The sequence below is a fragment of the Coloeus monedula genome (genome assembly GCF_965178545.1).
Source record: "Coloeus monedula genome assembly, chromosome: 7".
NCBI classification, from domain to species: Eukaryota; Metazoa; Chordata; class Aves; order Passeriformes; family Corvidae; genus Coloeus; species Coloeus monedula.
In genome coordinates this window covers 21,898,928-21,921,595 of record NC_138787.1, presented here as the reverse complement: position 1 = coordinate 21,921,595, position 22,668 = coordinate 21,898,928, and the positions used below count along the sequence as shown (strand labels likewise).

Below are 22,668 nucleotides of genomic sequence, written 5' to 3'. Positions count from 1 at the left end.
CTCCCGCCCGCCTGCCGAGCCCCGCCGGGCGCGCCCGCACGGGCTGCGGCGAGCGGACGAGAAGCGGCACCGGACGCTGTCCCGCCGCCGGCCACAGCCCTTGGAGAGGCCAAGAAGGAGCGGAGCAGCGCGGTGCCTTCCGAGGCTCCCCCACTCACCTCGTCCGGCGAGAGCACGGCGAAGGCGCTGCCGCGCGGGCGGCACCGGAGCCCCGGGAGGCCGGAGCCGGGCGGGCTCTGCGGCTTCCGCCCCGCGCCCGCCAGGTGCGCGCGGCCGGCCCCGCGCCTGCGCCCGCGCGCCCGCGCCCCGCCCTCACCTGGCGCCCAGGTGCGCGAGGCGGCCGGCGGCGGCAGCGGGGGCGCGCCCGGGGAGCCGCTGCGCCCATCCCGCGCCGCGGGGCTCTGGCACCGGCACAGAGCGCGCAGCCAGCACGGCCGAGCTAGGGCGGCACGGCAGCGGCGCTTGCTTCAACCACCCAAGTGTTACGGCGTGCAACACGGGGCTGACCAAGCACGCCCAGCTCACATGGTTGGGAAACGGAACACAAAATCCCTCTGAGGTGAGATCACAGCTTGGGACAAGGGACATCACACTGAGCTCCCTCTCTTCACAATGCAGTTTTCCAGAGAGATAGATACAAAATCACTTTTCTACACAAGCATGGGTTAATGTGGGGGAGAAGAAACCCAAAAGTAGTATTTGCACTCCCGTAACAGAGTGTAGAGTCTCCCCTTCTTCCTACTCTCAAATAATAGCAGCACAATCAGGCGTCTCACCCCAGCACTTCAAAATCTCTTTATTTGAGCTGCTGAACCGCAGGTACCTAAAGGCACTCAGCAAGTACAAGGGGAGTTGGCAGTAGTTACACTGATTTGTGTCACAACAGTGCCGAAAATGGAGATACCAGTTCTTTTAGCAATTAATATTGCTCAGGAACACTTAATAAGATTTAGACCAGAATCTCTCACACTTCATATATTCTGTTATTTCTAGGATGTTAAAATCCTTCCTTATGACTTTGACAGCTGATGCTTAAACTGTACTAAGCACTACATCCCCTGAGACAGGCACAGCCAGTGTTCAACTTCTGTAGCACAAAATTCAAGTGAGGCAAGTGGACTTGAACAGTATCAAAAAACATCCCACTTCCAAACAAGACTTAGACCATTCACATAGCTTCTCCTTTAGCAAGCACCATGTCACATAATTAGCAACAACTTTCAGCAGAGACAAAAGCATAAGATTTTTGCAGTAATGGTCCAATTATCAACACTTTATGGCAGGTCAATGTTGCAAAAACCACAGAGTTCTAATTTCATTGCAAGATGAAGCAAGAGGTAAAGCCAGAGAGCAAATGAAGCTAGACAGCAAAATCACTGTTGAGATCTTTGAAAAGTGACAGTCATAAGGTGATGGAGAAGTACTTGCTACTGAAGTATTTCCTAAAGCTCTTTTCCTATTTTTTCCCTGTTAAGCATTTATGTTATTATTGAATTATTGAATAAATAAATACATTATTGAGTTATCATCAGCTTCTAAAGAGCCAGAACCTACTGCTACTACTGAGACTTCCCTGAAACATCACCTTTCAAAGATAAGTAATTCAGAAAATCTTCAGCAAATTGTCTAAAATTACAAGCTCTGTTTAAAGTATGTTTATAAAATTACTCACTCATCTAATGAATAAAAAGATTAAAGTTTCGGTTACTAAACCAGAGCTGCCTGATTTTAGGGAGTCTGCAGCCTTTCTAAAAATTACTATAGTCGTATTTGAGAAATTATTTGCAATAGTCAAATCTAGTCCAGAAATGGGGGGAAACCCCTTACAATTCCTTCTACTCTATTTTTGGTAAGAGTCTTACTAGGTTAGTTATTTTTAGCTATTTATACTAATTATTTTTGCCTAAAGATACTCCCTAGTCCATCTTTCTAGCATAGGTACAAATCTGAAAAATCCGGTAGCAAATTAAAACAGAAAATATTATTTAGTACAGTGTTACCAAAAATTGTCCATTTCCTCTAGAAGATATTCTGGGCATTCTGTACCTGCAGATGAAAGGGGGTCAAGAGAGAAGAGGAAGAGACACCTATGGCTTATGTTGCTATAGCTACAAGATGCTTAGATTTTCAGTTTCAGTGAATGAATCAATAGAAACCACAGCCTCACTCCCCTCTTTTATTCATCAAAGGCAAAACTGGAAGATGGGTTGCTAAGCAACAACACACTGAAGAGTGCAGGGCTTTGAAATTAGCATTACTGACTCCCCTCCATTGCAGAAGTCTCTTCCATTCAAACCCATTTATTAAGGAGCTAAAACCCGCCACCAAACTTCAAAACATGCATTTTTAAAGTAAGAAACAGTAAAAGCAGAAAGGAATAACACCAAACCATTTCTTCTGCAGAGAAAGCAGAAAAAGAAAATCAGCACAGGAAAACTTAAATTGGCTTATATAAACCAAAAAGGATATGGAAAGGGCATTTATTTCTTCTGAGATTACGTTAAAGTGAGATTTTTTTCTGAAAGACTACTTAGAACCTTTTTTGAAAATTGAAATCTAAATATGTATCTCATTTGTACTCTTAAAGACCTCATCTATAAAAAGACACCAGTGTCTAGATATGCTCAAGATGGCTAATGAGAATTCAGAAATCTTACCTGCATGGTGTACAAAAAGCTCTTCACCAGAAGTTAGCCACAGAAAGCCTAAAGTCTCAGTTCAATTTCTGTCAACTAATTTCTGTATCTTACCATTGTCATGACTTAATCTGTCACATCCATCTTATGAAAGGCTAATGTCCATCGTATGAGAAAAACAAATCAGATGCAGATGTCTTGGCTTTTTTGAAAACATCTTGCACCTATTTTTATTCTAAACTTCAGCTAAATGTTATTCCTATGCTATCCAGGAAGTAACACCACATCGATCCTGCATGAATAAGGCTGTGTACAAAGAAATGCTGTTTTACTAGAAACAGCCTCAATAAGTACTTGGTTTTTAATAGTGAAAAAACCCCACCAAAGAGCATAATTTAAGAATTTATAGCCTACTGACCCCCACAGCCCACCTGTCAGAGACCCCCCCAGCCTCAGCACTTTCCAGATCCTTCCATATTCCTCATTCCACTCCCATACCATCAGTTCTTTCCTAGTATACTAAATCTTCCTACTCTGAGGTCTATCATGCTGCAAAACCTACATGCAAAAACCAGGGGGCTTGTATTGTGCCTGGTATGGTCATGTACACACTGACTGACAGCGCTCGAACAGAAGAGACAAAGCAACACCGTATGTTTCAAGGATCCCTAGGGAAGAAGACGCCACTTATTTGAGTCTCAATTCTAATATTCACACAAATCTTGTAGAAGTGTTAGGAGTCCTGAGATGCATCTATTCATTTTAGTTTAGCTGACCAACAGCTAAGTTACTGGAATGCAGGACCAAACAACCACCAGCAGGCAGCATCATTGTCCAAGCGATGCACCTCAGTGTATTCAGGAAACAAGGCTAAAAAGTTACCCATGATACAGCACCCAGTTATTGATAAGCAAGATTACATACAACTGTAAACAGGCTCCCTTTTGTAGCCTTAACATTGAGTTGTCCTAAAAAGAAACCCAAAAATCAAACTGAAAGTGACTTTACACAATGTAAACAGGAAAAGCTTAAAAACTCAAATTGCTTATAAAATATAGAAACTTAATCAGTACCATTAAGAATTCGCTTTTCATGCCAAAACATTACTTTTCTAGTAAGACACATACAACAAGCGCTGTTTGAAAACCAAATACAGCAGTACAAGTGTTTTTTCAAACATTCTGCATCAGTGAAAAGAAACCTGATCTTTCTCCTTCCCTTCACTCATTCATGACACACTACTACTCCCCTAAAGATTCACAGATATATTCTGAGACAAGCTTCAGAATCCCTTGTAATAAGAGCTATTTTTCTAAAAAGATGTTTTATAGAGATTAAACAAAATGAGTGCAAATTCCTGCAAATATGACTCTATTGTCTATACACACAATGTTAAAAGACTAAACACTACAAATTAAGAATATTTCTCTTTGTGGAAATCTGACAGGTGGATAACAGCATGAGCAGAAAGCAAATTCTGTGTAAAACCTGTATGATCTATGAAAGTCTTAACTGAATATCCACATAGGATCTAAATTTCAAGTGTTACATTTTCATTTTAGAATGTAAATTTAATTAAAAACAATGCACAGAGCTGTTTTCAAGATTTTTTAAAAAATAAAGCATTCCTTTAATATATGTAGAAATAAAACACCCTCATAATTTAGAAATACACCTGTACTAATAAAGATTACATTGTAATTACGAAGTAGTGGTTTACACAAACTGAAATCCAGCATCTTAACAATGGACCTCCACTAGATAAGACACGTTGTTGTTTTAGTGTTATTCCAAATAAACACAACAGAATACTGAGTTATATGTTTAAAACATTTTTATAAGGCCAGTAACACTTTGTTAGGATGACACTTTACATAACACACATGGGAGCGGTATTCTTTCCCGAATGAGAACAAATACAATTTCTTTCAGCGTTGCAGATTTTTCTTAAAAATAATCCAGATCTCTAATACAGTAAAATTCACCATTTCCACAGTACTTTTTTGCTGACATGGTCCGTCACTGCAGTATTTCATTCATAGTTTCCGAAGACTGATTAACAGAAGTCCATGAGTCATACAAAAAACAAATTCAGTTTCTTAAAGATGCACGGGCCTTGTCCAGTATTTCCTTCCTGATCTTTGGATAGTCTGGATGTGCTTTAAGGACCTGTCAAAAGACAATACAACTCAAAAGTTCTGAGTTGGTAATCCCCCTCATCACTGAGCTTACACATTTTAAAACTAAAATAACAACATGACAAGTTTGTTTTACGAATGCACGAGTATTTAATTGTGGATAGAGACTACCACATATGCAAGTCCAAACCAGCTCTATCAAAGACACTTTGCTTCCTTTCCACTGTCCTTTCACCTTGGTGCAAAAGACATGGGGGTAAAGGGCTAAAGCCTCCAGGTGGCTTGAAATGCATGAATGGGAAGGGACCTCTGGAGACATTTCTGAGGTTTTAAGTATACTTTCTCTGCAACGATGAACTGCCTGCCTTTATGTTTGCACTCCCTTAGGCTCTTTCTTAGTATATTCTACCTACTTAATCTTCCCTTCAATTCCCTCTTCTCTCTTATCCTTCCATTCATTTTGTCCTTTCTAGCTATCTTTATTTCTCCCAAAAAGAGTAAATTTAATTAATTTTATTATTTATATGAATAATTATTAATTCATAATGTTCCCTCTGCTTCTTTAATAGCAGCCCTTCCTCTTACTCTGCATCCACTATACTTATGTTTGGATCATACAAAGAAAATACTTCAAGTTACTTTCTAACAGTGTCTGCTGATACTAATATTTGATCTGATAAACTTTTCAGCTATACTTCTGTACGGATTCACCAAATTGCAACCACATGGCCAAAAGAAGGTGGTGCCATTTGAATATCCCTTCCCATATGATAGGCCAGTCACTTTTAACTCTTATTTATCTGGTTCCATGGAGCTCAAGACAGAGCAGATTATGAAGAGGATATTTAATTTAATCAAACTTATTAGATAGGGCACCTTTCTGACATTAAACTGTGTATTTCAGAAATTTAAACTCAACCAAAAAGAAGGGTCATTATGTAAAAGAATGTTGCTACAGGAGACAGACTATTAAACACATATACAAATTCTACCTTATGGCACACATCGATTGCATCAACATATCTCTTCCCTTTCAGGTAATTGAAAGCCAGCTTGTATCCTGTAATTAAAGGGGTGAGGGGAGAGGTGGAGAGGAAAGGCAACAATTTCAGTTTCTGTACTGAGAAACAAAAATATCACATTTGAATTTATTTTGGGTCACTGTGTGTTTCTAAAGTTAACATGTTTTTTTTCTACTGTTCTCTCCTATACGCCTTGTAATGATCAAAATTTCTACTGAAAGTCACTTCAAGCAGTAAATAAAACTCCTTTACACACTGATAGCTATGTCTGAATCAAAAGGAGACATTATTCTGGAGAGCATGTGCTACTACAGAGAATAAATAATGGTTGCCTTCTTTCAATTACCATGATATCCCACAGAGTTTCTCACTGTGGCCTACCATACACTGTCCCTCTGTAAAGGTAATTCCATCATTAAAGGACAAAAGTTAAAAAAAAAACCAGTTAACAAACTAGGGAATTAAAATACTATTCAGTTCCACTGTCAGCAGACCACTGATATAAAAAGTCACATGGAATAGCTAAGTTGCACAGCAATATGCCAGGCTGATACTTTCAACCTAAGAGGTAAAGCTCAAGTATATTAGCCTGGACAGAGACTAGGCCTGAGAAAAAAAACCACTATAAGCATGCAATTTACAGAATTTGAAATTTTAAATCTTTCGTTTTTGAGCTTATCCTTACTAGCAAATACGGGATCTGATACCAGTTTGTATGGCTTTACTTGCCTGATGGAAATTTGTGCTGCTTTAACCATTTTTGTTCAAATGCATGACAATCCTCACAATGCTGTAATGCAAAACTAGAAACAAGTGCACAAAGTATCTTCAATATTATACTGTCTTTTGTATGCAAGATTATTTCACAGTTTAATTTCACTAAGGAACTCTCCTATCTCCATCAAAAGGTTTAATTATTTTTTGAATTACCACTCTCTAGAAGATTTCAAAATAAAAAGTCTTGATCTATGTTCTGTACAAACTCAAGAAATCACAACTCTTTACTATTGAAACTTTTTTCTAATACATTTTATTTTATTAACAACTGTAATGTTTTAGCAAAAACCACCATGGCTCAGTCTACAGGAATATCTAGTAAAAATTACTGCACCCAAACTCATACATAGATATCTAGAGATTTTTCCATTTAACCTAAGTCAGATTTCTATCAGTCATTTTTATTTCTATTTTGATATAAGCCTTCTTTTGGTTTGACCCTCCTAATTTTTTGACTCACAGTACATACGGTAACACTCAGTGTTGGTAATCCATTCACGTATGTGCATTTTCAGAACTGTGTTATAGAAGCAGGAGCTAACCCACAAACATTTAGTCCCATTAATAAAATTCTACTTTAATCTATGGATCATATTATATAAAACCATGAACCCAACCACTGCAGCATCCAGCAGTTACAGGTAAAGAAACAAAATGTTTGGCTCTTCATGCGCATGAAACAGCTAAAATATTTTTTTAAAAAACACTGGTTTTTCAGCTGATGCCAAAGGCTATCTCATCCTAACACTAAAAAAACCACAGGGCACAAAGAAAGACCATAGATTAAAGACTGGAAGTTGTATGTATTTCCAAGGGGCAATAAACACATCCCAAAACCTGGAACAGAACTTGTGTCAACCACCAGCCTTGGGACCTATGGACAGATTCTAGGTGTTTAGTAAGAAAATGGCATTTTATCCTATGCATCCTTTTCAAAAAGGGTTTCCTACATTTAAACAGTCTCAATATGTGACAATTTAGTGCAAATTTAAATTTATTATCCAAATTGAAACTTGACTAGTGCCTCAAGTTTTCAGTTGGCTATTTTTTTCAAGAGATATATTTAAAGACATTTAATTTATTTTTTAAATCCTAACTCATGTATATAAAACCTGATCCATACAGACAATTTGAATTTTGAATCAAAAATGAAATAATCAATGACCTGCCACCATCATATATATTATTATAAAAGATTCTCTACTACAAACAGTATATAGCAGATTACTATAAATACACTATTAAAGTTAATGCTGTAGATACAGAGAAAGTTGTTCACAAATAGCCAACTAAAACTGTCTCATATCAAACCTTGTAATAAAACAGTAAACAAAAACTTCTGAAGTATCCTAAAGCTGCTACCTCTTGCCATGGGGGCCTCCCAAGTGACTTTTCAGTACACCTTTAAACATTTGTGGTTTTTATGTGAGGAAAACCAGTGATACTTTATTTATATGGAAAATTAGAAGCAGTCTCTCCAGTAAAAGGCAGTTGTTTCATTCCTACCATAGTGCCCAAAATCATACTTTTAAGTTATATATACATGCCTACTGTTGGATTCGTCTGGTTTCCGTATTTCCAGGCTATCTCGTAATTTATTGCTGCATCCTTATATGCTTGTTCCTTTTCCATTATGTATCCCATGTATTCATAAGCCTTGCAGCATGACTGCAAAATATAAATATTAATTTAGGTAAGCTTGCATATAATAATACTGACAACTTAATTGCTAAAATACTCCAAATCCATACAACTGGAAAGCACAAGGGATACTCATCCTAACTTTGATGACACAATAGTCTTGATTTAAAGCATCTGTATTACAAATGAGTTATACAGAATTATGCACTACTCCAGGTCAGAGTTCATCGGAGAGGCCACTGCAATGACTCCTACAAAAATAAGATACCTCTCTCAGTTAATAATAATCTCATGCAGCTGCATTTCAAGTCTATCTGGAAAGTGGTGTACCTCCCACAAAAACTGGGGGTTTTTTTCTTAAGAAAGTATGTTCATAGCTTTGTTTTTGGAAATGGTTTAACATTATAATTTTCCAATTAAAGCTTAAAGACAGTCACAAGTAACCTGAAGAGAAAAAAATCAACCATTAAGTATTTCATTTCTTATGAATGCAAGCGGCAAGTCACAAGCATCTGAAAAACAGGTTCCAAAAAACTATTAAGCACTACTTGAAAATACTAGCATTGCTTATATTATACATACATATAAATCCATCTAATTCCATAATAAAACTTCATACGAAAGATACAGTAATTCATACAGAAACCTTACATTTAGTACATAAAGACGAAAAATAATTTCTAAAAACCCTAACTACCGGATGCTGTTACCACAAACAGTTTCTATTATCAGGCTGCCAATAGGTCAGATATTTTCAAGAGAAAAACATGCAAACATAAACAGTGCAAAGCAATACTGATATATAAATTACCTTCCATCTTTAAATTTACTATTTCCAATTAGGCTTTCAAAATCTACTGATGAAAAGCTTTCAAATCACAGCATAGTGAGATCAGTACGGGAATGCCTAAAAGTTGAGGATAAAAATATACTTCCTCTCTCATTTGTGATAAATAAAACAAAAAGTGAAAAATCAAGAGGAGTAATCAGTAAGAAGTCCCAATTTCACAGAAACAGTCTGCTCAGCAGGATCTCACTAACCAATCCTAGGTCCTTTAAAATCCAAAAAAATCCTTATTAAATGACACTAGGCTTTTATGAAATTTTCACTCAACATATTTACTTAAATTGTACGTATATCTCATTCAATTCTGTTAAAAATAATCCTAAAAACTAACGACTCACAATAACGTGTTTTCTCAATCTAATCAAGTCTTCCAAATTGGAGAATACCACATAAAATATTGCCCTGTGAATTGACAAGATATGTTAAGATGTAAACTATTCATCTGTAGAGCACAATTTTGTATATTTGTAGAGCACAATTCCTGCTTACCAGCTTTGCATGCAAGTTTGAGAAAAGTCACTCTCTTTCCTGTGTGATTTTGCAAGGAACCAGATACACACACTTCCAATGTGCCATCCTCCTTGCTATAAGCAGAGCCTGTTTAAATCTCTCATGGACCTCAAACTTCTTAGAAGAAAACAGGCTATGTTTTTACACTTGGTAATTTCTGTAACAAACCACCATTCATGGTATATACCTGCTCAACTGACCATCTATTTCAAGCTAAGTCTTGTTTTGGGAGATGACTCATGTTTATCCTCCAGCTGTATAGATTTTGAAACCGAGCACATCCTATTTTAAAGAGGCCTCTCTGCAGAAGTACATAATACCATTATACCAAGAACTGTTGTAGCTGTGTCTCAATTTTATATTTAGAAATAAAAAGTGTTCAAAAAACATCTCTCTCTCAAGGAAGTTGCAAAAATGTGACCAAATAATGAACCTTACCTTCCATACTAATGAATTAATAAAAAAATATACAGCATTGGGCTCTTTTTTAAACCAAATCTGTGCTCTATAAACACTACCCTGAATCTGCAGCATACTGTGTATGGAAGACCAGCCTACTGGACTGCCTCACTTGAAGGAAAGCGAAGAGAGAAAAACATGATCAGCTTTTTGCTGATCAAAATGAAAAATAAGCACAAGCTGAGATCTGTGCTTGTTCCCATATTCAAAGCAGGGTATTGTGCAGTTGGCCTGCCCAGGAACCCTGAGGTAAACAACACGTTAGACCTTGTCCCCTGACAATCTACCAGTCAGTATTGCCACAGAAAAAAATTCGTAGCAGCATTAAAAATAATAATCCTGCACTGTAGCAGGCTTATGAACATAAATGTTTAAAAACATAAGAGATGAAGATACCATCTCAGTAAATGGAGCAAGTCTCCAAAATTTATACAGCCGCATCTTTCTTCATCAGTTTTGTGAGACTCAGTAAAATGCATCTCTGACATTTCATAAACACTCGAAGCTTTTAGAGTACCTCCAGCTAAAACTTGCATTAGTTGCAACAGAACACAAACAAAAATGACTAAGCAGCATTCACAGGTTTGTTTACAACCCTCCAGCGTGAAGTTGCTGGTTTCCTGTCTTGTTTTGGTCTACTTCTCCTTAGTAAGTGAAACACCACGCAATTGAACAAATAAATACACTTTAAAATTCAGTTTCAGAGGAAAATGAAACATTTCGATGAATTTGATAGAAAGGTAGTGAGGTTACTTTCAATGTGCATTGACTTACCCTGTTATGACGAAGGCATCGTTTTAGAAGTTCACCTGCCATATCATATTTTGCAGATTGAATATATATATCTGCAAGCAGAAGCCAACTCTTTTCAAACTCCTCTGCATCAATGGGATTCCAGCTCATTTTTGAAACGCGTTTTAACTGATTTCTGGCTCGTGGAGTCTGTTTCAAGATCATGTAGGCTGTGGCCATTCCCAAAAGTGCTGGTATATGATCCTTCTGCAGTAAAAAGTACAGTGACTGCTTGGTACTTTTTAATTTTGATTTTAATTATTTTTAAAGTAAGACTTTAACCGGGTATCTAAAAACTAAACTAAAAGCTAAATCTCAGGAAATAAAGTTAGAGCATCTAATCTTAGAGACATGTTTTCCACCTAGTGCTACAATTATTTCTATAATCATGATAGCCACCAGGTACAAGAAATGCTAAAAAAATCCAAAGGTATTTAATCTCACAAGAAAAGAAATCTGGTACCACTAAGAGCTTTCCTTTTTCTAGACGAATAAATACTTCAGATAAAAACTGGAGTCACTTGAAATTACAATAAAAGTGGTATTTTTCACTTGTAGAAGTGCTTATCAAATATCAGTGAAAGGGACTCTGATTCCTCTTATTAGATGCACAGCTCCTAAAAATTTAATGTCTAAACTGTACACATCTAAGCTATATATAAACAAACAGGATTCTTAAAAGCCACCGTTCTGTGCAAGAGCCTCAAAAGCAAGCAGTAAACTGCAGGCACGAGTGCGATTTCTGACATCCTGCCTTCATTAGTAAAGGATGAAAATGGGGCTCACACCTTACAACTGCAACTGCCTCCTAAATGCAGAGAGTAGTTCTATCAGTGGCTAACTGAAATGCTTCTTTCTCCTTCTCAGTGCTCCTGACTCACTGTTGGTATTCTGTCTCTACATCTCTTTCTAAGGTTGTGCTGTAAATACATTTGTCACAGTGGGCTGATAAAAAAAAATCCCACCAAAAGCTCCTCTTCCACATAATAAGCTCATCCCTCTTCTCACTCAATAGCCACACCTATCATGGATCAATAATCTCAGAAGTCTGAAGAGATTAAAGCTGTATTTTTTACACAACCCTAGAGGGAAGAATATTTAAATAAACTGCAGCATTCTTCCTACTGGAACTGTCACCACGAGAAAAAGATGCCACATTCGCAGGATCTCAGATCAATTCAGTGCAGGATTGGGAAGCCAGTACTGGAGGCAGAGAGACACCTTGTTTGTGATTCTCAGAACTGCCTTATACAGATCAGCATCGGTATACTTGCCTCAGACAAGGTGCAGTTTAGCACATGGTTAAAGAGTAGTAGCAACTTACACATTCTATGGCATTCTGATGGACTACATCTGTCTACACCTGCTGAAATAAAATCTGTTTAAAGTTGCTGGTAACAGGAACATCCATTATTAAGCCTAAAACTAATAACTACAAAGAGTTATAAAATACTGAAGATTTCTATCATAAGGATGAATTTTAAGATGATGGATAATCTTGTCCTGCAGTCTACATGCCGTCAAATTGCCATGAAGCACTGTAGAGAATTATGTCGTAAGACATGCTGCTGGCAAGCCTGGGAATTAAAAAACAAGCCCAGCAGCCAAATAGCCTACTCAAATTTCATTAACTAGCAATATTAGCATTTAGTTGTGTTCTAATTTGCAATTCAACTGAAAACTCCTAAAATACATTGTTATTTCAGGAACGTTTTTTTCAAATTTTACATAAAATACTCTTTGATAGGAAAATAATCCTTAGAGCAAATAGCTGAACTATTGCTGAATAGCCACTATTGCTGAACGTAAACTGCAAGACTAGTTAAAAAATTGTATTAAGTATGAAAGGGAAGAGTGAAGAAATGAGACATGTTACTAACCTCAGCTACAACTATTTCAGTGAAAGTCTTCAGTGCTTGTTCAACATTCGATTTTTGTTTGGTTGCCATGAGACAGTAATTTTCCATGATTCGCAGTTGAATGTGACCTTGAATGGTTTGAGGCTTGAGCTCCTTCAGCAGGTTTCCTGCTGTTCTTACAGCCAACTGCACAGACTCCTGCTTCTCTGTTGAATTACTATTATCAGAAAGAAAATGTTCATTGAAGATTTTTTTTTTAATACACACCAGATTAATTACAAGTTAGAACTGCTTCTGTGCTAAAGACATGCCATTTTGTAGAAAAATGGCTCTGGTATGTAGGCATTCTATATTGAGTCTCTTCAACAACAGCAATTCCAAACCCAACAAGCTGTTTGTAACACTTCAAGTGACCAGCATTCCAGAGAAAATCTTCTCCATTTTCTGCTCGAGACTCACTTATAACAGTATAGAATGGTCTCTCACAGTAACACAGAATAGTCAGAACATTAGATGATCTCAAAGTTCTAGCATTTAAGGCACATTGTCAAGGGGCAAAGAAGGAGATGACAGAAGAACCCAAGCAATATTTATTTAATTCACCTACCCTATATCACCATCGAGATTTTCAAAGACTTCTCCACCCACAGTTTCATTATCTGGGTTCAAACAAATTTCAATCATGTTGTAGACTGCATTCTGTCCCCAGTCACTGTCCTTTCGAGCTTTATTAAAATGCCGCAGTGCATCGTTAGGTTCACCTGTGTACCTACATGGATAGTTAAAATATTTAAAGCTGGGCAAGTAAAATTCTCTGCTCTAAATTCCACCCAAATCCCAAGAAACCCAAGTATTTAAAAACAGATGACCCAACTGCACACACACTGATACTGCAAGGTTTGAACATACTGTTGCAAGAAACTTGGTTTTGCAAACTAAAAATAGTCTGAGAAGTTCTAAAATTTGAAGATAAATCATATTACATTACTGAACCCAGAAGAACATCCTGAGAGAATCAGAGAAACTGAGATCCTTGCTTAAATCCTGACAACTTAATTAAATCAACACAGCACCTTTACATGATAATGGATGACAAAAAATTGAATTTCAATACATACTACATAGTCAAATAAACCTCATCTTAATTACAATTGCAAGTACCAAAGATACAGTCCTTTGCAGTAGTGAAATCCTGCTTCAAGCTTTGTTCGGGAAGAATGTTTTTCAGCCATTAAAAGAAATCTTGGGACTTCTTCTAATTTCCCAGCTCTTCTTAACAGATCAATTAATCGAGACAGGGTTGCATAGTTATCTAAATACAGAAATAATTAGGACACTGTAATTCTATTTATTTGCTGTATGAATAACTTAAGAAATAAAGAGCCTGCCTTAATTTTTTCACATAAAAAAATGAGGTATGATTTAATAAATAAGATATATTGCATAAACTCAAATACAAGAATAAAGATGTCAAGTGATATTTGCAATATCTTTATACAGGTTTTTATAGAAGTGTAATTGTATTTCACTTTCAAAAGCACTCAAAACCATTTATTGCACTCTCCTAACTTCTTTCAAAGTCCATTAGAAAGCTTTACATTCATTATAGTACAATTTAAATAGATTTTAGTAGCTTTCTCTCTGGTCACAACTTGAAAATTGCTAAAAAAAACTTCCTGCTGTCCACACAAGTTTCCTTTATTAGTCTTCAAATAAAATATTATCTTTATATTCATGCACTTGGTATTTTTAATACCAAAGAAAGTGCTTTACAGTGAACAAGTAAATAACACCCTATTTGTATTTGGCTTAATGTAAACCATGCAAATTGCATTACAGCAAAGTAAATTACTGTATCTACGAGAAGCAATTTTCTCATATTCCCCTACAATATCTTTATGTTCTATATACAGTAATGGTCTTTGGCTTTAGTATCCATTATATTATAAATAACACATTTCTTTCTAATGAGGCAAAGAATTTTTGAGCCATTTATTCCTCTGTCTTGTTAGAACTATGTATTGGAACAAATTAAAAGTACCACTGCTAAATATTCACCTGGCTTGCGTTCCAGGAGCTGCTGGAAATGAAACACAGCTTGTTCATAATCTTGCTTCCTGAACATGAGATCAGCCATCATCTACAGTATTGAACGATTTAGAGAAAACAAAACAAGATATTACAAATTGTAATAAAAGTAAAATTTAATTTTACTTTTTTAAATAAAATTTTAAAAAGTAAAAATTATGAATAATGAACTCTGGTTATGTGAAGTGCAGAGCTGAAAATGTAGCTTTAAAGTGCTGCAAGAGTTGCACAAGAAGTAAAATTAGTTGGACTTTTTATTACTCTCTGGGAAACAAACACTATATACAACACACACAGGGTAATAACGAACAGTTACAGGGACACCTTTGCACATAAGGTGAAAATTAAAAGGTAATTAAGCAGTCTGCCAAATCTTTCAAAAAGATCTCTTTACCACTGCATAATTTTACTCCTAATTTTATTTTCCGTAACTGCAGATTAAGCACATGGAAAAGCAAAGTTAGTTTAAAGTTAGGGAAAAAGAAAGATGGCAGCTCACTTCAGCAGGGAAGGTAAAACGAGTTATTTCATTTCATTTCAGTTTCTCTCTACTGATAGGTAGCTACGATAGGATAGATTTAATCACATATTTCAAGAGTGCTATTACTTCTGTTCATGCACCATACTAGAATAAATTTCAGATGTTAGACTGCTATGAGAAAATGAATTATTCCCATCTTGAAATAATTTGCTCCTAGTGTGTTACATCAGAAGTTGCTCAGTCTATTGAGCTGTCTTTTAGGCCAAGAACTATACAAGTCCTGGACAGGGAACCTGCAGTTGTGATTAAGTCTTGTTAAGTAGGAATATGATTAACTAAGGTTGAATGAGGCTGTAAAATTACCTTAAGTACACAGATCTTTTCTTCTAGAACTTAAAACAAAAATTGTTTTAATATTACTGTGCTAAAAAAATATCTTCTTCCTTGAGCTTTAGTCAATTATCAACAGAACATGCAATGAGCCACACTTTAGCCAATCTTACTACTACTACTTTTTCCTCTACTTCTAAAGAAACATTTTATATTGAGATAGAACGGTGGCTATGACTGTAGAAACTCCATATTGAAACATCAGCTGGCATAAACAGAAAACCATTTTGTTGCCATGGATTTTTCACATTATTTTGAAATCACAAGCTGTAGGCTTTCTTAAAAGTAGTGCTTTACGAATATACCATATTGCAGGCATGAAAGCCTAAAAAAAAACTGATGCAGGATTAGTATAATAGCACGTACCATCGTTGCTGCTTCATTATCTTGGTCATTCTTCAGCAGTAAGGAACACTGATGCTGACAGGCATCAGTATCGTCTTGTGCAAGATATAAACGCGCAAGCTCCAACATTGCCTGTATATTAAAATATTTAACTGTATGTAATTTAAAGATGAAAAAAGTTGGTTCAGTTCTGAGTATCAACCTGATATTACAGGACTTCAGGGGAAAATTGTATCTCTACTGAAGAGAGAGCCGTCTCTGTTGTTTCCTGTGGGCTCTTGGTCAATTAATGCAATCCATTTTCATTCCCTCACCTTTAAAACACACAGAGCCTTTCTTCTTCTGAGGGATATTCTGAAGGTACATTGAAAACAGGGCTGCTCAGATAGTATTGCTCTGAAGACACCAGTATTTTTGTATGAATAATGTTCTTGGAAAAATATAAGTGAAAGTAGTTTTAAATGTATTGAAAAAACCAAATACCTCATTAATATTCACCAATTAATTCTGGAGTACAAGTAAGTTTCAGAAGAAACTATTTTCTTATTTGTATTTCCAACCTAGCACATTAAGACTCTGTGAATCCATTTCTGAGAAGCCACCACAGAGTAAATATTGACAAACTGAAATGTACACCAGCCTACATTCTTAAAGCTGAAGTCCCATCATAGACTATTCTGAATAAAATGCCACAGAAAAGTTTATAAACATGAGTTACCACAGATTTAATCAAGTTTTTTTTGAAGCAAACAGAAGGTAAACTGATCACAAAGCAAAATTAGCAGTAGATAAACAGTAAGCAATGTCACTCCTACTTAAAGGTGTTTTGATTTTGTTTCCAAAAGGGAGGCATTTATAATTGCATCATAATTCTTTCGCTAGTTACACTTGTGAAAGGCATTTCTGAATCAGAACAGTGTTTTGAACATCCTGTTCAGGACATGCAGTCTACTTGCACAGTTTTTAACAACTGTTTTCTTCCTACTTCCTATTCTGTTCATACTCAAACATATACCATGTAATTCTGAAACAGAAAAGCAGGCGGGTAAGCACTGAAATGATACAGAAAATGCATGCATGTAAGAACTTTAACTATGAAAGCATTCTTTAAGCTGCCGTTCTTATGTGCACAACTCATAATACCAAAAAGCAGTCTTGGAGTCAAGGAATACTTGCTGAAAAAAGCCAGCTAAATTGGAGTTCTACACTATATTCTAGTGAGTGGAAGTGGTCTCTAAATTTTCAACTCCAACACAAACAACAATGATACTATGAAATTATGTGCACGATGCAATCAGTGATCCACTTCAAGTCTCCATGTGGAAACTGCGTTGCCTCTTACCTGATCGGGTAAACAAAGGGAGGGTACGACCTACCAGATTTACCCATGCAAAACAAAACAACACAACACAACCCTCCTATGACATGGAGTGCAACCTGTTCACATTTACCTGAATAAATCGTTTAATGTAGTGTTTCAATCCATTTTGGGCTACTTTGGCTAAAATATAGAAGATTTAGTTCTGATGAAACAAGGTACAGACAGCTTCAAAGAAATTTCCATTATTTCTATATACAATTTTAAGGAAAATAAAACTCTAAAGGCACCAAGAAACAGGTGGATTTTAACAGCTCAAAGTTTTATTTTGTAATCTAAAAGAATTCAATTCTAATCTTGTACTAGAGATGTTTTTAGAACTGGAGAGAAGAAAACAATTTCAAATCTACTGAAACTATAAAAATAGAGATAACTCCTTTATACTTGTTGTGGGTAATAAAATATTTTGCTTTCATTACTCAACAAGTAGGCAACAAGTTATTCATCAGAAATTCAGACTTCGATTTCTAAGATGTCACTGTATTCTGTGTTGCTAGCAAAGTAGGATTAAAGCAAAAACCTTCAGTAATATCTAACAGATATTCACTACAGATGTCTACATCTTGTAACAATAGAAATCTCTCAAAAGTATGATTTTAGCAAGAACTGAAGGGAAATGCCATGCTGGCATTTCAGTGCTGGTATGAAAGACAAAGTAAGGCTTTACAAAAGCTACAGCTGTACCTGTACCATGACAGGCAATCTCCTTGCTCTTAAAGGTGGAATGGAGAAGTCACCATTTTAAGGATGTTTTTATTACTTTTCCGATGTATTTTTTTCTCCATATCATTCTTAAAAGATGCCTTGAGCAAAGTCTGTCCAAATACGCTGACCTAGATTCTTGGAACCATAACACACAAGTTCAAATATTAAAACTAGGTGATAAGATGATGATTTGGTAATTTAGCAGCTGGTGCATGTGACAACTGTTCAGTAACAAGCATCAGAATAAGAAATCTTCACATACACCTAAGTATATACCATAATTATAACAGAAAATAATGACAAATGAACAAAAATTGTATTTATTTATTTTTAATCTAAAAGAAAACCTCACTAAAGTTGACAATTTTCATGCTCATTATAAATTTCTTAAGACTTTTGTTTCTCCCTTTCTTATCTCCAAAGCCCAGGGTTGTGAAATGATAAGAAGGAAGAGGAGGATAAAAATAAATCCAAATTTACCTGTATTTATCAACCCGTGGGAAAGAGACAGTGCAGAGAAGAGAGAAGCAATAAAACAATCCTGCTCAAGAACAGCAGTACTTTGTGACTAAAATCAGAATCCTACCAAGTCCAGATAAAAGTCTAAAACTGCTGAAGCACACAAAGAAAAGACAGAAATTGTCTGTACTGACCAAAATCACTGGGAGTTCATTTCAGAGGACAGGTACCAAGCAAGATTGTTTCAATCTGCATCATTACTGGTACCTGAAGACAGGCTCACTCTGAGTGCATGCAGACACCTCTTGAGTCAGGAGTTTGTGTAAGAGACAGAAGTTAGCAGTACATGCAAGTATTCTATCATGATAAGCAAAGAAGGGGAGAAACTTCAAGGTTCTATGTATATCACGAAGCAGAAATAATTGCAAATTATTCTATTCGGTGGATAATTGGAAAAATGTTTTGCTAGATCTAAAAACTGAATGGAAAAACAATGCAAAATAGTCTGAGGGAGAACTGACCTTGTTATTGGTTTCACAGTGAACAAGGGCTTCTTTGTAAAATTTAATTGCTTTTTCATAGTTTCGCTGGGCTGTCGAATGTTTTGCAATCTCAGCACAAATCTCAGCTGCTAACTGCTTCTGTGCAGGAACTGCATCCAGCTGTTCTACTTGAGCCCGTTTAAGCACTCTGCCTTGTAATTCCCGAGCCTGGTGTGGGGAAAGCAGTGAGCAGTCAAAAATTGTCAAAGGAATTAATTTTCTATCATCTACTATTAAACAGTGTACTTAAATTTTTTAAGAGAAGGAAGCACTAATACTATTCTGCTTCCTACACCCCCACCATTTTGCCTAGCAGGGAATTAGAACTAAAACACAAAATAACATCTGGGGAGAACTTCTAACATTTCTCTGAAAACCAAGGGAAAAAGCCTTTTTAAGATGCAGCAACATGACCGAGCAGTTAGTCCTGCTGAAATCAAAATGCAGGTGTTTTTGTGTAAGTGAATGTGGCATGAAAAGGAAGAGGAAAATATTTCAAAGAGAATGGGTACAAGGAAGGACATTTTCGAGGGCAGTAATAAAAACAACAAAAAAAACCAAAAGGACAGAAAGTTTTTTGAAATGTGATATAGTGAGAAACCTGGAAGAACTAAAGAAGTAAAGAAAAGAATAAGAGAAGGAGACTGCTTAGGGGGAATTTTACTAAAGTAGAATTGGGGAGAAAAAGTCAACTTTGAGAAAGAAAAGAGTACATTATATGGAAAAAAGAAGTAAGAATTTAACAAAGATAAATCCTACTGATATTGGTATTTAAACCCTTACATATAATTACGTTTCTAACCAATCTGCAGACTTGTCTTGCTGGTCAGAAGATGCTACCAAGGCTTACCATTTCTGTTACCTTCACTTTCACAGTGGAGGTATAAACGGAACAGAATGTACTGACTTCTTGCTAAACCTTTTTGTTGAGAAAGCATTTTCTAAGGGATTAAACCTCTAGCTTCCAACTTTGTCCTTTCAAGCCTCAGTCTGAGGGGATTAATACTGAACTCCAGAATGAACAGATCTTATTATTGCTATTTAATACTAATACTGCTGTTTAGCAGTACAGCAAAACAACAGGTATCCATTGAAAGCTGTTCCATTTTGCTCTGTGAATGGTTTTCAATGCTGAGTTAAAGATATGTAATCTAGCTGCCCTCAAGGCCAATTTAATTTTCACCTGATATGCTAAAACTATGCTCCACACACAAATGAAGGCATAGTAAGACTCCAGGCTTGCAGTAAAAGCCTGCATTCTGATCTAAAACTCAGATAACACTGCTTGCAAAAAGCTCAGACTTACGTACTTCACATTTCGCAGCACACACTGGTGCTTTATCATAAACTCATTTTCCACATTCACACGAATATTATGATTAGAATATGGGATGAAAGTGAACCTGGGGTAAACACGAGGACACTGAGTTTTCATGGGTACTTTTGGTTTTCCCCTTTACCTGTTGTAATGAAACAATAGCTCTGTCAATCTTCTCCATTTTGCTGTAAATTTTTGCCAGAAGTACCTGGTAACGTACATCTTCCATCAGAGAAGACAATTCATTAACTGTAAGAATGACATTAAACAAACATTACTCTTGAAGGAACTGACATAAAAAAAAAGACATTAAAAAAAGACTTTGTTTCATTTTAAGACAGAAGATTTTAAAGTACATGGGGCAAACTGTATTTACTGCTAATTATTTTTCCACACTAGAAAAATCAAGCTGTCTTGAGCATGACTATTAAATCAGCCAGATCCTCAAAGGCTTAACTAGGACAGGAATACAATGTTAAATCAGAGGATTTTTTTCAGCAAGAAGTAAACAAGATGGAAAAGCAACATGCTCCTGCAAAGCATGGAAGTGATACAGTGACATAAGAAAAACTTACAGAATGGATTACTAACAATACTGTTTCTCTATTCAGATAGCCACAAAGGTTAATAAATGTAATTAAACCACTGCAAATAAAGCGCACATGAACTCATTTCCGTCTTAGAATCATGCAGAAAACAGAAATAACAGTAGAAATTGTATGTTTTCCTGTGAATTAGTAACAGTCCTACCAGGCTCATGATCTAAAGCTTGCTGAAGTACTTTTTCTGCCTGTTCGTACTGCTTCAGTTTCATTAAAAGCTCAGCCAAATCATAGCAAAGGAAGTTTTGTTGACCATTTCTCACTGCAGCCTCATAGTAACCGATTGCCTTGAAAGAAGAAGCAAGAATTTGTGTATAATTTGAAGACAAATCTTAAAGACAACAACCTTGTTACTTAGGTACTTAATGACATGTTGTTTAGAATTTTCTTTACTTTTTCCAATGGAGAATAATAAAACATCGTTTTGAGTGCAGGCCCAAACCCACTGCAAGTCACCAGAACTACAATTCAACAGATTTGAATCCGCCAATGCATGGATCCACCAACTGTGCCTTTGGCCAGATGCTCTGAAGGGAATCTACAAACTTACTTTCAGGATACAATGTCTGTTTTAGCACTCTGAAATATAATATTTTACCCAACCTGCCAAGCAAAGCCCACATGTTAACACAGTAGTCAATAACCTAATACAGTACTTATAGAATACCTTTGAGTAGTTATGTGTTTTGATTAGGGCTTTTCCAATTTTACTTGCTAAAGATGGATCTTTTGGATTTTTCTTCAAGGCCTGTTCATAGACTTCTATGGCTTCATCAGGCTTCAACAGTAAAATATAAACATGTGTAAGTCAAGGATTGAGATAAAAACAGTATGAAGAAAACAAAATCTGGTAACAACTCCAGGAGTGACTGCCAAGCACTATTGATTCACACACTCCAGTACTTCTGAGAGAAGAATGGTGACTATAAAACTGCAGGAAGTCTAAAGCCCGTGTAAATCAACATTTTCATGCTAAAAAAAAACCATGGAGAGAACTTGGCAAACAAATGAGTTTGAATAAATTTCATTCTTTTTTCACTACTGCAATTTCTCTACTACTATCTGCACTAGTTAACAAAGAGGCAAACACATTACTGTTGGATCACCATCCGTTTTTCTCCTCTAGCCACGCTACAGCAGATCAAACAAAGTCTACTTTGCGTGACAATTCTCCATTAAGGAGAAAACTACATGCAAATATTAATATAAAAACAACCATTAATTATCTACAGATCTCCAAACTAGTAATCTAAACTATCAGTTGCATGTCCTAACTCAATCTATTTTTTCAACATATGAATTTAAATGTGTAGCCTTCAAATTCCTATATCCACTTGACTACATTGTCTTCTGCCAACACTAAATAGTATTTCCAGTTCATCAAGATAGTGAAGGATGCAAAAAATGTATAGGAACTATATAATTTAAAAATTTAAGTAAAGCCATCAGCATGAGAACTAAGTTACCTAGAATTATTCAAGGTTTCAGAACACTTCTAAACATCTCCTGTTTGTGATTTTAATTTAGCTCTCACTCTGTTAGTCTTATGAGACAGTGTTCTTCTAGAAAACATTCCCTCCTTGACTTTCACCAAGTAAGCTTATAGAAGAAATGTATTTTCAACAGTTTTTCTTTTAATTTAAACAGCTACATCGTAGTCAAAATTTTTAATATTATTT

The 22,668-nt window shown here is 36.2% G+C and overlaps 1 protein-coding gene across 2 annotated transcripts in view; it reads right to left on the bottom strand.

The window, feature by feature from the left end:
- Nucleotides 1-4,502: 4,502 nt before the first annotated feature.
- The window catches only part of TTC21B (tetratricopeptide repeat domain 21B), a 34,631-nt gene continuing 16,465 nt past the window's right edge, over nucleotides 4,503-22,668 (bottom strand). Inside the window, exons 17-29 of one of the 2 annotated variants that reach the window (XM_082285031.1) lie at nucleotides 21,657-21,767; nucleotides 21,138-21,276; nucleotides 20,530-20,636; nucleotides 19,049-19,237; nucleotides 16,007-16,117; nucleotides 14,740-14,821; nucleotides 13,843-13,993; nucleotides 13,289-13,450; nucleotides 12,703-12,898; nucleotides 10,805-11,029; nucleotides 8,121-8,241; nucleotides 5,767-5,834; nucleotides 4,503-4,805 (exon numbers count right to left, since the gene is read on the bottom strand). In XM_082285031.1, the coding sequence (XP_082141157.1) occupies nucleotides 4,728-4,805; nucleotides 5,767-5,834; nucleotides 8,121-8,241; nucleotides 10,805-11,029; nucleotides 12,703-12,898; nucleotides 13,289-13,450; nucleotides 13,843-13,993; nucleotides 14,740-14,821; nucleotides 16,007-16,117; nucleotides 19,049-19,237; nucleotides 20,530-20,636; nucleotides 21,138-21,276; nucleotides 21,657-21,767 (1,740 nt within the window). In that variant the 3' untranslated portion in view covers nucleotides 4,503-4,727. Of the gene's footprint in view, nucleotides 4,806-5,766; nucleotides 5,835-8,116; nucleotides 8,242-10,804; nucleotides 11,030-12,702; nucleotides 12,899-13,288; nucleotides 13,451-13,842; nucleotides 13,994-14,739; nucleotides 14,822-16,006; nucleotides 16,118-19,048; nucleotides 19,238-20,529; nucleotides 20,637-21,137; nucleotides 21,277-21,656; nucleotides 21,768-22,668 lie in introns of both variants that reach the window. The other variant, XM_082285032.1, reaches the window with a different exon arrangement.